The sequence below is a fragment of the Phascolarctos cinereus genome, unplaced genomic scaffold (assembly GCF_003287225.1).
Source record: "Phascolarctos cinereus isolate Bilbo 61053 unplaced genomic scaffold, phaCin_HiC Scaffold_1;HRSCAF=81, whole genome shotgun sequence".
Taxonomy (NCBI): Eukaryota; Metazoa; Chordata; class Mammalia; order Diprotodontia; family Phascolarctidae; genus Phascolarctos; species Phascolarctos cinereus.
The window spans coordinates 37,925,140-37,940,414 of record NW_027555514.1 but is presented as its reverse complement, the minus strand read 5'-3'; the positions used below and the strand labels follow the sequence as shown (position 1 = coordinate 37,940,414).

General features: G+C 38.6%; 1 protein-coding gene across 3 annotated transcripts in view; it reads right to left on the bottom strand.

Annotated features, from left to right (window-relative positions):
- Positions 1-11,334: 11,334 nt before the first annotated feature.
- The window catches only part of ANKRD28 (ankyrin repeat domain 28), a 204,466-nt gene continuing 200,525 nt past the window's right edge, over positions 11,335-15,275 (bottom strand). For all 3 annotated transcript variants that reach the window (XM_078151469.1, XM_020987233.2, XM_020987235.2), the window contains one exon: positions 11,335-13,296. In XM_078151469.1, the coding sequence (XP_078007595.1) occupies positions 13,010-13,296 (287 nt within the window). In that variant the 3' untranslated portion in view covers positions 11,335-13,009. The remainder of the gene's footprint in view (positions 13,297-15,275) is intronic.

Sequence of the window (15,275 nt, the reverse complement as noted above, 5' to 3'; positions counted from 1 at the left end):
ATCTTTCAATTAGAGCATTCATATTGGTAGGCTATCATAAAAATACAAGTAAGGTAAGCTCCCTTTTACTACTGAAACCTAGACTAGCAAACAAATGAGAGGGCTTCCCCCCCCCCCCGAGCCGTACAATAAACATCCATAATGTTTATGGACTTAAGGTCCTTTCAGGATCTAGAGGGAAGAGGGGATAAAGAAGTGGAATTAGCAGGGGCACAGGCAGGTCTGATGTGTCAGGGTAAGGCATTGAAAAAGACCTGCTTATAGACAACTGAATGTTTTGTGTAGGGGAATGGGGAAGACTGTTTTCAAGTAGCATTTTAAGAGGACTCCAGCAGTGTGCGCTCAATGTGTGGCAACAGAGGCAGGAGACAATTTAGGAGGTTCAGGTGTGAGGTGAGACAGGCCATGGGAACATGAATGGACAGGAAGAGATGGATGCAGAGATCATGCACAGGAAAAATCAGCAGGATTTGGTGACCAGACAGGGAAGTAGAAATCAAAGATGCAGGTTCATGGCATTTACATCTGAAAATAAGTAATGTCAGAGGTCATCAGACACAGGATTTAACTGTTTCTGTGCCCTGGATCCCTTTGGCAGTCTGGTGAAGCCAAACACTGCAGTGGTTGTTGCCTACTTTAATCACTGAAGTAAATGCTACATGTCAGAGGTTAGTGAAAATAAACATGAAGTTTGGGGTTTTTTCCCCCATTCAAGTTCATGGATACCTTGAAATTTATCCATAAACCCCAGTTTAAGAATCCCATGTCTAATCGAGGCCTATTATATCACCAAAGAGAAGACTAAGAAATAAAAAGATTTTGGCTTGCCCAACATCACATTTAATAGCAGATTCGTAATTTGAACTCAGATTTGTGACTTCAAATCCAGTATTCAAATACCCTTTGCTATTTCTTATTTTAAAATGATTTATTCAAAAGTTAACACTAAGTATCGATGCAACAACATGCTTACTGTCTACATTTAAATGATAAAAACTTTTCAGTCACTCTCCCTAAGTATCCATCAGGATTTATACGTTGTATTTTGAGCCACTATTGTAAATTTTTAATAGCTCTTCATGTATTTTAGGTTTCAAATTTCTGCCACAGAGATTAAGATAGGGATTGGACCTATAATGTGATTGGTATAGACAACTACTGGATGAAGAAATTCCTACAACCAAAGCAGGTAAGCACCTTTTCTGCAAAGTACAGTAGAGATCCTGCCCAGTTGTTATTGTTGAGTCCTTTCAGTCATGTCTGACTACCCATGATCCCATCTGGGGTTTTCTTAGCAAAGATACTGGAGTGGTTTGCCATTTCTTTCTCCAGCTCATTTTACAGATAAGGATACTGAGGCCAACAGGGTGAAGTGACTTGACCAGGGTCAAACAGCTAGTTAGTAACTGAGGCCAGATTTGAACTCTAGAAGATGAGTCTTCCTGACTCCAGGGATGGCGCTCTGCACCATGGCACAACCACACTGCCTCCTGACTTGCCCAGAGTCACATAGTTCATGTCAAGAGGAAATACTTGAAAACCTGGCTCTGGGACTGGCTCTCTCCACAGTACCATACTGCCTCTCTTTTATCTGCCACATATATTTTGGCCAATGTGTTTTTTTCTCTAATAAAAATTATTTATGTCACACAGATTTAAAAATTTTACATTAGTGAAGCAGCACATCTATTTTGTTCTAATAATTTCTCATAACTATTGCAATAGGAAAAAAAACACATTTCCCTGTAATAAGAAACAAATTGTTTTATTTTCCTCCAATAAAAAATTTTAAAATGTTGAATTCTGTTGTCTAGCTGAATTTCAGGTATAAGATGTTTAAATAAATTAATTTCCCACCAGATTGCCAACCAGATTTCCCAAGGGACATTTTTTCCTGAGTTTTCATTTTCTTCAGATTTATCATTAATCTTGTCTACATTTGCTTGGATGCTTTGTGTATTTATTCTATTCCATTAATCGGATTGTCTTTCGTTCCTTTGTACTAGCTAGTTTTTATAACTGCTTTGTGATAGATCTTAAAGCCATCTAGGATTGGCAAGACCACCTTCATCAGCTTTTCCACTGTCATGCCATTTTCTTTCCCATTTATTTTTCCATATAATTTCATTATGGTTTGATAGAGTTCTATAAATTTCTTAGTGATCTGATTGGTATTGTATTAAATACATAAATTAATTTCAGATCATTGTCATTTTTATTATATTAAACCAACTCATTCATGAACATTGAATGGCTCCTCCAAGTATTTGTTTTTGTCTATTTCAGACCTCATGGTTTTCTAGTTGTCATTATACAAGTCCTGTATAATTTCTGGCTAGGTTAATTCCCAAATATTTTATGGTTTTGTTGTTATTGTAAATAGTTTCTCTTTTTGTTTTTTTTTCCTCCCCTAATCTTTATTGCTGGTTGATAAGAATAAAAATCTTGTATCTTTAGTGAATATTGTTTCAATTAATTTTTTGGTTGAGCAGTTGGATTTTTTAAAGATACTAGTTATTTCCTGCCCTACTATATCAAATAAAAGCAGTTAAAGAGATACTTCTTGTTTTGAACCTGTTTTAAGTGAGAATGCTCCTTCCTCTATGTCATATTATGTTGACAGCTTATGGGAGATATTTTTGTGGAGGAAAACTCCTCTATACTTGTTCTTTTTTGTTTTTAAAAATCATGAATGAATATTGGATTTTGTAAAAGGCTTTCCCCATTCATTTATTGATATTACATGGTATTGTTATATATATTTTCATTTATATGTTCCATTATATTGAAAGTTTTTCAATTGTTGAACCATCTTTGCATGCCAAAGTATAAACCTTGCATTAGTCACGATGAAAACTTTTTAAAGCGTCTTTTTTTAAAATAAAGGTTTTAAAAGTTTTTAATGAACAGCAGAAACCTATTTTCTCTCCTCCTACTCCATCCCCTCCCCCGACTGATTGGAAAATTTCTTGTAAAAAACATGCATAGTCAAGTAAAACAAATTCCCTTATTGGCTCTATCAAAAAAAATTAGGCCTCATTTTGCACCCTAAATCCAGAGTAAAGGTGACTTGCATTTTTTTGCATGGGTCAGTGCTCTAGATTAGATTCTGGTAGTCTCACCAATAGCCCTAGCTTCTGTTTCCCAGTCAGCTCTTTTCTCCAGCTCCAGTACAGTCTTGTTGTCAGAAATGATCTCATGCCACACAATGAAGTCTCAGATCGACTTCTTTTCCTCACTTTCTGTTGCAGAGCAAGTGTCCAGTCTTCCAGTCCCCCCCTACTGCCATAGCATGAAAGTCACAGAGGACCAGTGTGGCTCACAGTTCTCCCTCTTCTATCCAAATTCATGGTTTCTCTGGGTCTCTCCATCACAGGATTTTTTGGCAGAAGGAAGTTCGTTCTTTGGCCAAAAGCCCTAGAAACTTCAGAAATTTCTGTGTAATGCCTGCTAATTAACATTGTCAGGTCACCAAGTCTCCATGGAAATGGCCCTGGGGTAGGAGTTACATAAGAAATATTTCAAGTAACACTTTGATATTCTAAGATTCTGAAGTACTAGAAATATTAAACCCAGGAAAATATTTCATCCAATAAAGACACAATTCATAAACAACAGAACGACATTTGTGCTCAATTAAAATACTACTTTCCAAAGGGTGGCTGCAATGTAAATTCTCGGTGGCTAACAAAAGAACAAAGCTCTGACTCTTGCTGAATTGTAATGTGTATTCCATTTAAAGGATGCAGTACTTAGGGGCAAAATATGCTGGGATTTTGACGTTTGAAAATAAAATTGGGCTGATGAACAAAAAGGTCCTTGTACAAGGCCAACATTTAACTTGCAACATTCATTAAAAGGTAACAGTTTTGATGATCAATACTTATTTATGGTTGACCCAATCAGATTCAATAAGCAATTAATGATCACCTTACTATGTCCAAGGCAGTTGCTAGGGTGCTGGGGATACAAAGGCAGAATGAAAAGTAGTACCCGTCTTCGAGAAGTTTATTTTATTTACTGGAAATAAAACATGTAAACAGATGAATTATCTTCATGATAATTTGAAGAAGGAAATTAGTATTTATAATGAAAGACTTCCCCTAAGAAGTGGCACCTCAGCTGAGTTTTCAACGAAGCTAGTGATATGAAGACGGAGTGCATTCCAGGCATGGTGGACATTATGTGCAAAGGTAAAAAGGTGGGAGATGGCACACCAAATTCAGGGAATGGCAAGTAGGCCAATTTAGCTGCAACATAATGAATATAGGAAGGGAAGGCTGGAAAAGTAGGCTGAAGCCAGAATGCACATGCCAAGTTAAGGAGTTTGCATTTTATTCTTGAGGCAATCAGGAATAATTGAAAGTTCCTGAATAGGAGTTTCATGGTCAGATGTGCTTTAGAAAAATCATTCTGGCAGCTATGTAATGGATGAATTGAGAAAAACTGGAAACCAGAGTCCACGTTAGAGGCTGTTGCAATGGTCCAGGCAGAGGGAGTCTGAACTAGAGTGTAAGTGTAGTGAAGGTGACACATGTGACATGTCGTGAAGGGAGAATGGACAAGATATGGCAGCTTGTTGGATATGAGGATGTGGGAAAGGCAACAATTGAGGCGACTCCAAGGTGGCAAACCCAGATGCCTCAAAAAGAGAGTGCATCCCCTTTTATTGGAGGTCTTCAGAGACCAGAAGACCACATTTCAGGTGTATTGGGTGGGTTGCAGCATTATTTTTTGTTAGGATTTTGGACTAGACAGCCTCTGAGGTCTTTTTCAACTCTAAATTCTGTGGTTCAATGAATCTGTGAATCTATGGGAGCTTATGATATCACCAAGGAACTGAATCTGAGAGAAAAGTAGATAGCCTACAACAAAACCATAGGGCTCACCCACAATTAGAAGAGAGGGCATGGATAATGATCCAGGAAGTAAGACTGAGAAGTAGTCAGGAGAATTAGGAGAGAGCAATGTTACGGAAATCCAGAAAATGGAGAGAGGGAAGGGTTGGTCAGTGTCAAATGCTACATAAATGTTAAGAAGAATGAGGAAAGAGAACAGGTCACAGGGTTACTAGATTTAGGAATTAAGAGATCATTGGTGACCTTGGAGAGAAGCTTCAGCTGGGTAGTGAAATCAGAAGCCACTTTGAAAGAGCTGAAAAGTGAAAAGGTGGGCTAGTAGTTTGGCTCTAAAGGGAGAACAGAGAACAAAAAGCTGGAGGGAATAGTGTGATGAGGTGAAGACATTTTATGTTTGGGGCATACCCTGACACGTTTGTAGGCAGCAGTGGAGTCAGTAGATGGGGAAAGATTGAAGAGATGAAAGAAACAATTAAAGTTGGGACAAACAACTGGAGAAGAGAGAGGACAGTATGGAGGGCACAAGTAGAGGGGTTGGTTTTGACATGCAGAAGACAAGAGGGTCTTAACAGCTTTTTTTTGGGGGGGTGGCTAAGTGCAGTTGTCTACTGAGAGGGAGAGGGCTTGATAAGAAACATTTGTAGATGCTGTGGAGAGTGTATTAGACTCAATTAGAAAAGAGTATAGGGATTGCCATGTAGCAATGAAGGCCTGGTTGAGATTAGATAACATTATTTGTATGTACTTAGATACTATCTTTCAGGTAGGTACTATGTTTGTCAGTGTGTGTGTATTGGGGGGGGACACCCCATTTGGGGCTTTGTTGCCATTTCCTTCTCCAGCTCATTTTACAGATGAGGAAACCAAAAGTCAAGTGACTTTTCTAGGGTCACACAGCTAGTAAACATCTGAGGTTAGATTTGAACTGAGATCTTCCTGCCTGGCACTCTATCCACTGCATCAGCTAGCTGCCCACACCTGGCACCTAGTAAGCACTTAATAAAGGTTTGCTGACTGAAGGAATTAAGAGTACCTTATTCCAGGTTCATTGCCCTAAGGGGAGAGATGGAGCTAGGGACTAGTCTAACTATCTCAGGCACCTGAAGTACCTGTCATAAGGACTAATGCTTGCTTATGGACAAAATCCATCTCTATTACTAAATCAATGAGAAATACCATTTATAAAAAAGTTACAACTACTACAGCTAATCTGCTTAATTCTGTTCTCTGATAAGAATTCATTTATATATTTGGTCAAAGCTCTGTTCTTTCTAAATATACACCCACAGCTGTGACACACTTGCATTTTGTCAGCTGTCCTCACCAATCAGTTGACAAGACTATTAAGCATCCACTTTTCCAGGTACTGTGCTAGGTATTAAAGGTAAGTTAGAAACGAAAATCTTGGCCCACAAAGGGCTTCCATTCTTTACTGCATTGCTGCTAGAAAAAGAGTATGTTCATCTGCTCCCTTATGGATCCACTCATCATCTCTAGGACTTTCCAAATCAAAATACTCTCCTTTGGACTCCTCTTGGTCATCTATTTTCTCCCCTTTTTAAAAGGTAAGCTCCTTGCAGGCAGGCACTGTTTTAGTATACATATCCCTAGTGTTTAGCACAGTGCATGGCACATAGTAAGTGCTTAAATAAATGCTTTCTGATTAGTTCATGTTTGATAAAATAAATTGCAACAGCTCCTTTATTTAGCTTTCCATAAAGAAGCTGTGAGCCATCCTTCTATTTTGATGTATTTCGGTCCCAATACATCAAGGATCTTCCTTTTCTGATCACATTACAGTCCTGTTGGTGCTATTTACACAGACTGCACATAGCCTTAGGTTAACCACACTTCTGTCCTTCACCCTTTAGAATACTATTTGTAACTCTGATGACCATGACACATTTTATACTTCATGGCCACACCACATGACTGAGCAATCATGGGTATTAAAAACATAGGCTTTTCTGACAGCAATCATACAAGAGACTGTCAACAAGTGCTGCTTTGGCTATGACATCTATTTATTATAGTTAAGCCTTCAGAATGTGACAACCACTACATACCCTGCAACAAAAAAATTATTCTTTGATATTCACCTGCAGGGAATAAAGTAATATTATTCTGAACTATGCATGATATGGGCTGAGGTTTCCCACTCTTGGCATAAAACAATCTTGAATTACCCTTTTACTAAGAAAACACTTGATAAAAAAAGCAATTATACTTACCATTATAGAGAGTGAAGGCAAGCAGACATGGATACTTTGCAAACTGCATCAAGGGAGGGCTTAAAGTATTGCAGTAAAGGCCACATACAATCAGATAGAGGAGAGCCATATAAACCTGCACGGAACTGGATGTACTGTATCATAGGCAAATGTTTATGCAGGCTAGGCATTCTGCTCACATGGCTGTCAAGACTTAGATTAATGTCCTGGTTGTTTTACTTTTCTCAGCCACTCACTATATTTGATTTCATTCCTTTGTACCTGAAGTAACAGGGAAGGGGTAGAGAAGATAGCAACGACCACCAAAAATGCACATAGTAGGCATACGATAACTTATACTTTTGTGGAACTTTGTGCTTTTTCACAGGAGTCCTGTGAAGTAGGAACAGTAGCCCCCCAATTTTATAAAGAATTTATATGTTAATGACAAAAGAAATTAAAGTCACAAACACTGGCAAAGGGAAGACAAAATCATCCCTATTTGTAGAAAATGTTTTACTTAGAAAAGTCCAGAGAATCAGCAAAGAAACAGATACTAGCTTCAGCAAAGTAGCAGTACACCAAAAAGATGCACAAAACTAGCACCATTTCTGTGTAGCAACAGCAAAATCGAGGAGCACATTTTAGAAAGGGAAGGGAGATGCTCTTATTCAAAATGACTAAAAAACCAAGAAAATATCTGGGAGTCCATCCACCAAGACATACACAAGAACTTATATAAATGCCAAAAATAAAACATTATCTAAAGAATTAGAGAATGATGAACAATTAGAAGGATATTCAACGCTCACTGCAGCAATTTAATAAAAGTACAACCTAGATTACTTCTCATATTTAGTGGTATGCCAGTCAAATAACCAAGGGATTACTTTATAGAGCTCTACAAAATTAAAAAAAAATCATTTGAAGCGTTAGAATTTCAAAGGAAATGATGAAAAAAAAAAGGTAGAATTGGAAGAGCAACAGCATTACCAGACCACAAACTACATTACAAGACTAATAATTTAAAATAAAAAAAACAGAAAAACATTCCAGGGGAACAGACTAGATAAGCAAGATTCAGAAACAAATTCAATCACACATGACTTGATAACCTCAGACATAAGCTACTTGGAAAAGAATTCTCTATTTGACAAGAACTTCTGGTGAAACTAGGAAGTAGTCTGATAAACTTGTTAAAATGTATATCACTTAAAAAAATCAGAGGAGAATGGAAGCTGATGACTTTCACAACTCTGGCACAGGACAGAAAAGGTCACAAGGGCTAGATAGTTTTGATTATGGGAAATTGAAAAGCTTTTGCACAAAATTAGAAAATTCTAAGGGTCTGACATAATAGCTATCACTTACATAGTGCTTACTATGTGTCAGGTGCTATGGGAAACATTTTATAATCATTATCTCATTGGATTCTCACAATCCACTGTGTGTGTGTGTGTGTGTGTGTGTGTGTGTGTGTGTGTGTGTGTAAGTAAAAGACAATGGAGATGAAAATCCTATCCTTAGCCTCTTCATTCCTTTCCCACTGGAATCCGCATAAGGCATCTAACGCCACTTCCGGGCCATTTCCATACTATAAGGCCAGTCCTATATTCCCCCTCATGTTGTAGCACACCAAATGAATGTGAGCTCCTTTGGACAGCAGGGGCTAGCTATCTTTTTTTTTATTTGTCCCTGGAGCTTAGTACTGTGAGTGTCCTTCTTGCTACGTTCAAAAGAATTACAAATCATAAATAACCACTGGGAAGATTACTTCAAATCACTAGTAATAAAAGAAATGCAAATCAAAACAGCTCTGAGGAGTCACCTTCCACCCATCAAATCTGGAAAGATGACAAAGGGTGGAAATATGTCAGATGGATTATGGGAAGAGAGTCTCATGAATATTTTTGTGCAGCTGTGAATTGGTTGAATGGTTCTGGCAAGTAATTTGTAATTATCTTAAGGAAGTGTCTAAAATGTCCATATCTTTTACCCCAGATATCCCATGGTGCGGTATATATCGTAAGGAGGTCAAAGACAGAGAGAGAGGTCCCATGTACACCAACATAGTGATAGAGGCACTTTTTGGGTAGTAGCAAAGAACTGGCAACAAGGTAGGCGTCTATACATTGAGTAACAGCTAAACAAATTATCGTACATCTATGTAATGGATATTACTATAATAAAAAAACAAGCAACATGACAAGTCAGAGAAGCATGGGAAAACTTGACCAAGCCTGGCCCCAGAGAAAAGTTGAAAGAATGTACTTCCTTCCTTTCACTGCAGAGGTGAGGGGCCATGGTTGTAAAACGATATACATACATCAGGCATGGAGAAAGTGGTAGACGATTTTGTTGAACTGCACTTCTTCCATCTTTCCTTTAAAGTCTTTGTTGCAAGGGATGGACTTGATCAGAAGGGAAGACAGATATTCAGAAATGCATGTGATATAAAAGTTATTAATAAAACTTTAAAAATGCTAATGACAAACTTGACAGGAAATGGTTCAAGATACACCATTCTAAAAAGACATTTGAAAAGAAATCTGGCATTTGAAATTTTGCTATTCATCCCTTTAGAGCTGGAAGTTACCAATCTCCTCATTGCACAAATGAGGAAACTGAGGCTCAAGAGGGCCCAAGTGATTTACCCCCGGTCACACAACTCCTAAGAGGAAGAGCTGAGAGTCTGACCCTGGTTCCAAATCCAGCACTCTTTCAATGCTGCCTGGTGGGTTTGTTCTAGGTAGCTCTCCTTCTGCTCCTTCTGAAAGAAAGTAATCCAGGAGACTTTCTTGTTTTCTGCCAATTCAATTCAATCAGCACTTTTAAAGATGTCTATGGATATGACAGGTATAGGGAGCTCAGGGAGGTGGAGAGAGAGACAGCAGGAATATAAAGATCCGTAAAATAGGGTTCCTGCCCTCAAGGATTTTCCAGTCTACATTATACATTCTATAATACTACCCTTAAAAAAGTGTACGTATGCCTTATCAGAAAATAAATTCAGGTTACTATATAAAACATCTCTTCCTGAGAAACTTTAGTCTTCTCCCAATCATTTTAAATGTTTTTTTTAAAACCTTTTTTTTTTTTAAAGATACATTCTGGTGATGTGTGGATAAAGTTCATTTACACAGGATTCCTACAGTTTAAATCCTTCAAGCATTGTTTTCAATGAGTGATAACAACAGTTATAAATAACATTCATATTTACATAAAAAGATTTACTGTTTATAAAACACATTTTAACACACGATGGGAAATGTTACCTTGGGTTTTACAGAAGACGAAAGGAGCTCCACGAGGATTGAGAGACCTGAGGCTTATCCTGGGAGGGAGACTTACTTGATTTATTTCATATTAATTTTATATATCTCTATATAGAGATATATACACACATATATATATAAAATATACATGTACATATCTATCTATCTATCTATCTAATCTATATCAATATAGATGCTGTCTTCTAGAATAGCACATAAGCTCCTTGAGAGGAGAGAGAGATTTATTTTTAAAAACCTTTGTATTCCCAGTGCTTGGCACATCGGAAGCACTTAGTGCCTGATATGCTGGGGGTTAATTTTGTTTTGTTTTAAAACAAGTTGGAGAGAGTTTAAGGTACTATGCATGTCTTCAAATAGATGAAATGGTCAAGGAGAACATAGGCCTGGAAGAGAGATTTCCAGCCAGGGAGTAAAAATGACAGGGAGGCAGAGCTCTGGTTAAGCAATCACTTAAAATAAACTGGAACTTTTCAGAATTGGAAAAGAGGCGTTGTGAGGCACTGTGAACTGCCCATCACTAGAACTATTCCAGCAGAAGCTGGACGTGTAAGGGGTTCAGGGGTTCCTCAATCATGTGGGTGCTTAGACGGGATGAGCCCTGAAAGCGTACAATAAATACGCCCTCTAGAAATTCAGAAGAAATTACTATACAGAATGGGAAAGGATACATGTCTACTCTCTACCATCCTATTACTTTTCAAAGAATACTTTCACAGAACATGCAGCATATTGCCAATTAAAAGACAAATCTACTTCTCCACCACTAATGATCAAGCTAAGTTTGTCATGTGTTATCTGTATAATGGAAAAGTGGAAGACCAAAGGTATCATTTCTGTTATGTCTTATCTGACATGGTAAGAAATAGTCAACATCAAAGGAAAAAAACTTGACAAAAGTAGTCAAAACCCTAGAAATGTTTCTTTAAAAACAGCTTTAGGTAATGCACACAGATATAAATACATCGTTCATTAAATACAACTCACATCTGGGTTTTATTATACTCCGTAAAATATACATGAATCTTGATGTGCCGAAAGAGTGCAAGTAAATACAGTATTCAAGCAGTCACTATTTCTATGTACATGCTCATTAATTCTTCAAAAACCCCACAAAATTATCAAATAGATCAAAATACTGTTCTGTGTTTTCACACTTTATGTTCAGAAAACCAGCTGATAATTTACAATTTCATTAAGGTTTCCAGTTTCAAAATAAAAAAAGGATAAAATGAAATTTGCTGCAACTTACTGTACTCTCTCTGGACATTCAAGATGGTCTTGCATGTCTCTGAGCAATTTCACTTGAAAAGTGAGTTACGGTTAAAGCAGAACCGAATAAAGTCGTTAACAGCCCAAACCTCAGTTTTCTTTTAAAAGTCATGAAACCCTTTTCCATTTGTCAGGAAATTTCTGGCAGACTCTACCCCCTTCCTCCTTCTTCCCCTCAACAGTGGTGTGTTATAAAACACACATCCAAACAGGACCCACATGTTTGTGTTCATATAAAAAAAAAATGTTGTACAACAAATAATTCTTCCAAAGAACCTGACATTATACCTTTGGATAATAGGGATATTCTTTTTTGATTTTTTTTTATCATACTCCAAGATTTAAATAATGCAAAACAAATGCAATGAGGAGGCATAAAAATAATTTCAATAATCAATGTACATGTTATAAAAAAGTGGATGAGTTGCTGGAAAAAAAATTCATTTCCCAGGACCAGACGGACAGCTGCAATAGGGTGTCATGAAATGACCTTCAAATTTGCATTAAGTTTCACTCTCCCCTAGTAGAAGTCTTTTCAGCTTATTTTAAACAACAACAGCTCAATTTTAAATTTTAAACTTAACCATCTAAAACTGTGCAACAATAATTGTCTTGGACTCCCTCTCCCTCCATTTTTTTTACACTATACATGTATCACCCTGACTGCATCAGTTAGCTGGTTTTCAATTTTAACATTATAAAAGTATGACAATTTTTCTTTAAAATTTTTATCTAAAAGAAAAAACAAAACTTAAAAATACATCTGCTTTCTCTCATTGTACATTTAAATACAGTGTCAGAAGGCTTTCAGATTTTTGCTTATTTTTTTTTAAATCAAACTTAAAACCAAATTTGAACTTCATTGTTTTAGAAATATTAAAGTTTGGTTTAGAGAAGTTTTCAATTAACCTATTCCAGTTTCCACAAAAAGTTATTAGATTAAAAAACCCTTAAGTTATTTGGTCCTTTGGCAATTTGCTGTGCAACAATGCCTACTGTACCAAACTTTTATTGCCTTCAGATTTAATTAGTTTTATTGATAGGATTTTAAATGTAGTGTCCTTTTTTCTTGTACAATAGTGTTGCTTGTCTACACAGACTAGCATGTACAGTGTCCCAAAATTATGCCTTGTACCTCAAAACCAAATTAAACCAAGTTGTTTGATGTTACTTTTAGCTCTGAATTTCAAGTCCACTTCAGAGCTTTATCTAGTAGCTCCTTTTGCAAAACTTGGCTTTAAAAATCTTCCTCTACATGTCAGAATGCAGACCATCCACCATGAGCCCTTTTCCTTCAGGCCGGTTTTGTATTTGAACACTGAGTGAGTGCTCTTCCTGGGACTGGACTCAGTCTTCACACAAGCACAGAAGCTGCTCAGTAAGTCTCCGAATCAGAATCATTGAGTTCATCCTCTTCTGTGTATGGGTAACCATCTTCCCTGCCAATGTTGTTGAAACTGCAGTAAGAGCTATGCTCACTGCGCATGATTGGCAAGGGGTCAAAGGTGACGGTCTTTGAGGTGTTAGTGTAATGATTAATGGCACTGAACGTTAGGGACGGTATTGTGCTACTTGATGAAATAGGCATCATGGTGGCCAGAATGAGGGCTAGACAATCAGCCACATCCTTATTGGGAGCACAGGCCAAAGCTGGGGTATATCCTAGAATTAAACATAAAAGGAAATCCTTAAAATAGACTTTATTCAAAGTTTCTCAGAAATCATAGGATCACCCGTCTTAATATATGCCTAAAATACGAAGGACTGATTTTTGTACCTTGATGAAACCACCATTTTGTTGGTATGCATACTTCTTCCACTGATGAATAACCCAACCCCTTCAATACTTTTTTATCCTGTATACACATATTTAAACTTAATTTATAAATATTATTATCAATGGATTTTAAAGCTAGGACTTCAGAGAGTTAGCTCAACTCTCTCATTTTACAGATGAAAAAAACTGAGGCTTAGTGATTTGTTTACTGTCACAGAGATAGTTAATGTCAGTCAATAAACATTTATTAAGTACTTCTACATGCCATGCACTGTGTTAAGGACCCAGGATACAACAAAAGCCAAAAACAGCTATTGCCCTCAAAGACCTAACATTCCAATGAAGGAGACAATATGTAAACAGCTAGCTAACTGCATGACCTATAGAGAGGAGACTCAAAGTAATCTCAGAAGCTAAGTCACTAACATCTGAGGGTCCATGAAAAGGCTCCTGCAGAAAGACAGCATTGAACTGAGTTGCAAAGAAAGCCAGGGACACTAAGAGGCCTAAGGGAGAGCAGTGTATGAATGAGAGACAGTGCACAGAGATGGGAGATGAAATATTACGTACAGGAAACAGAAAATGGGCCAGTGAAGCCGGGTCAAAGGGTGGTGCAGTGGAGAGAGCACTGGGCCTGGAGTCAGGAAGACCCAAGTTCAAATCTGGCCTCAGATACTTCCTAGCTATGTGACCCTGGGCAAGATACTTCATGCTGCTTGCCTCAGTTTCCTCATCTATAAAATAAACTGGAGAAGGAAATGGCAAACCACTCCAGGATCTTTGCCAAGAAAACCCCAAATGATGCCACGGAGAGTCAGACAAGACTTGAACAACAGCTGGGTCACAGAGCGGACTGTGGAAGGGAATAAAGCATAAGAATGGAAAGGTAGGAAGGGGGGCAGGTTGTTCATGAAGAGCTTTAAATGCCCCAAAAGACAACCTGATACTTGATCCTGGAGGCAAAAGGAGCCACCAGAGAGTATTTACAAGAAAGCCGAGGGGTCTGGGGAGGTAGACAGAACCCAGCGTGTGTCGCTCCACATACCATGCTGGTTTTCTTACGAATCCCCCACTGCTGCTAAAAGATTCTGGACAGCTGTGATAAGAATAGAGGAACACTGCTCCCTGCCTCCACGCTCACACACTATCACTCCTGCCCTGAAGCAAACAGCAGCAAACTCTCCTGGTGCCATCAGAGCAGGCTGAGTCCAGGCTGATGACACATTCTCTACACTGACTCCTGACGACCACCTCCCACCCCTGCCTCGGTGCCCGCTGTCCATGCATGCATTGCTGCCTCCCCTCACTTTCACCCCACGGAGCCTTAACTGTCCTCAGGGACGTGCTCTAGAACCACTTATCTAAAGAGGCTGCTCCTGATGAGCCCATTTCCACCCCACTGCCCCGCTGAAGATCCCAGATGCAGAGCCATGAGCGACCCTGGCGGTCACCTCGAGGAGAAGCCAGGCCCCTCTGGCTCTGAATCTGGCATTTCTCCTCCATACCACTCTGGTCTCAGAGCCACACCATGATCTGCTCTAAAGCTCCAGTGACTCCCTAAGGTGTCCAGTAAAATACCAACTCCAAGCCTGGCGTCTAACCCTCTCTCTGAGCTCTGCTGTAAGCTTCTGCTATGGTGCTGTCTATCAAACATGCCATGCCGCAGGGCTCACTCACTCCTTGCACATTTCCACTTGTTGAAATCCTGTGTTTTCCTTCAAGGCCCAGCTTGGGCACAACTTCCCTCCCTGGGGCTTCCCAGATGTACCTCCTCAGATGAGAGCTTTCTGCCCACATCCCCGTCTTCACTGTCTCATGTTTATTTGTCTATGTGTCTTAGCCCTTCAGTCAGACAGACTGCAGG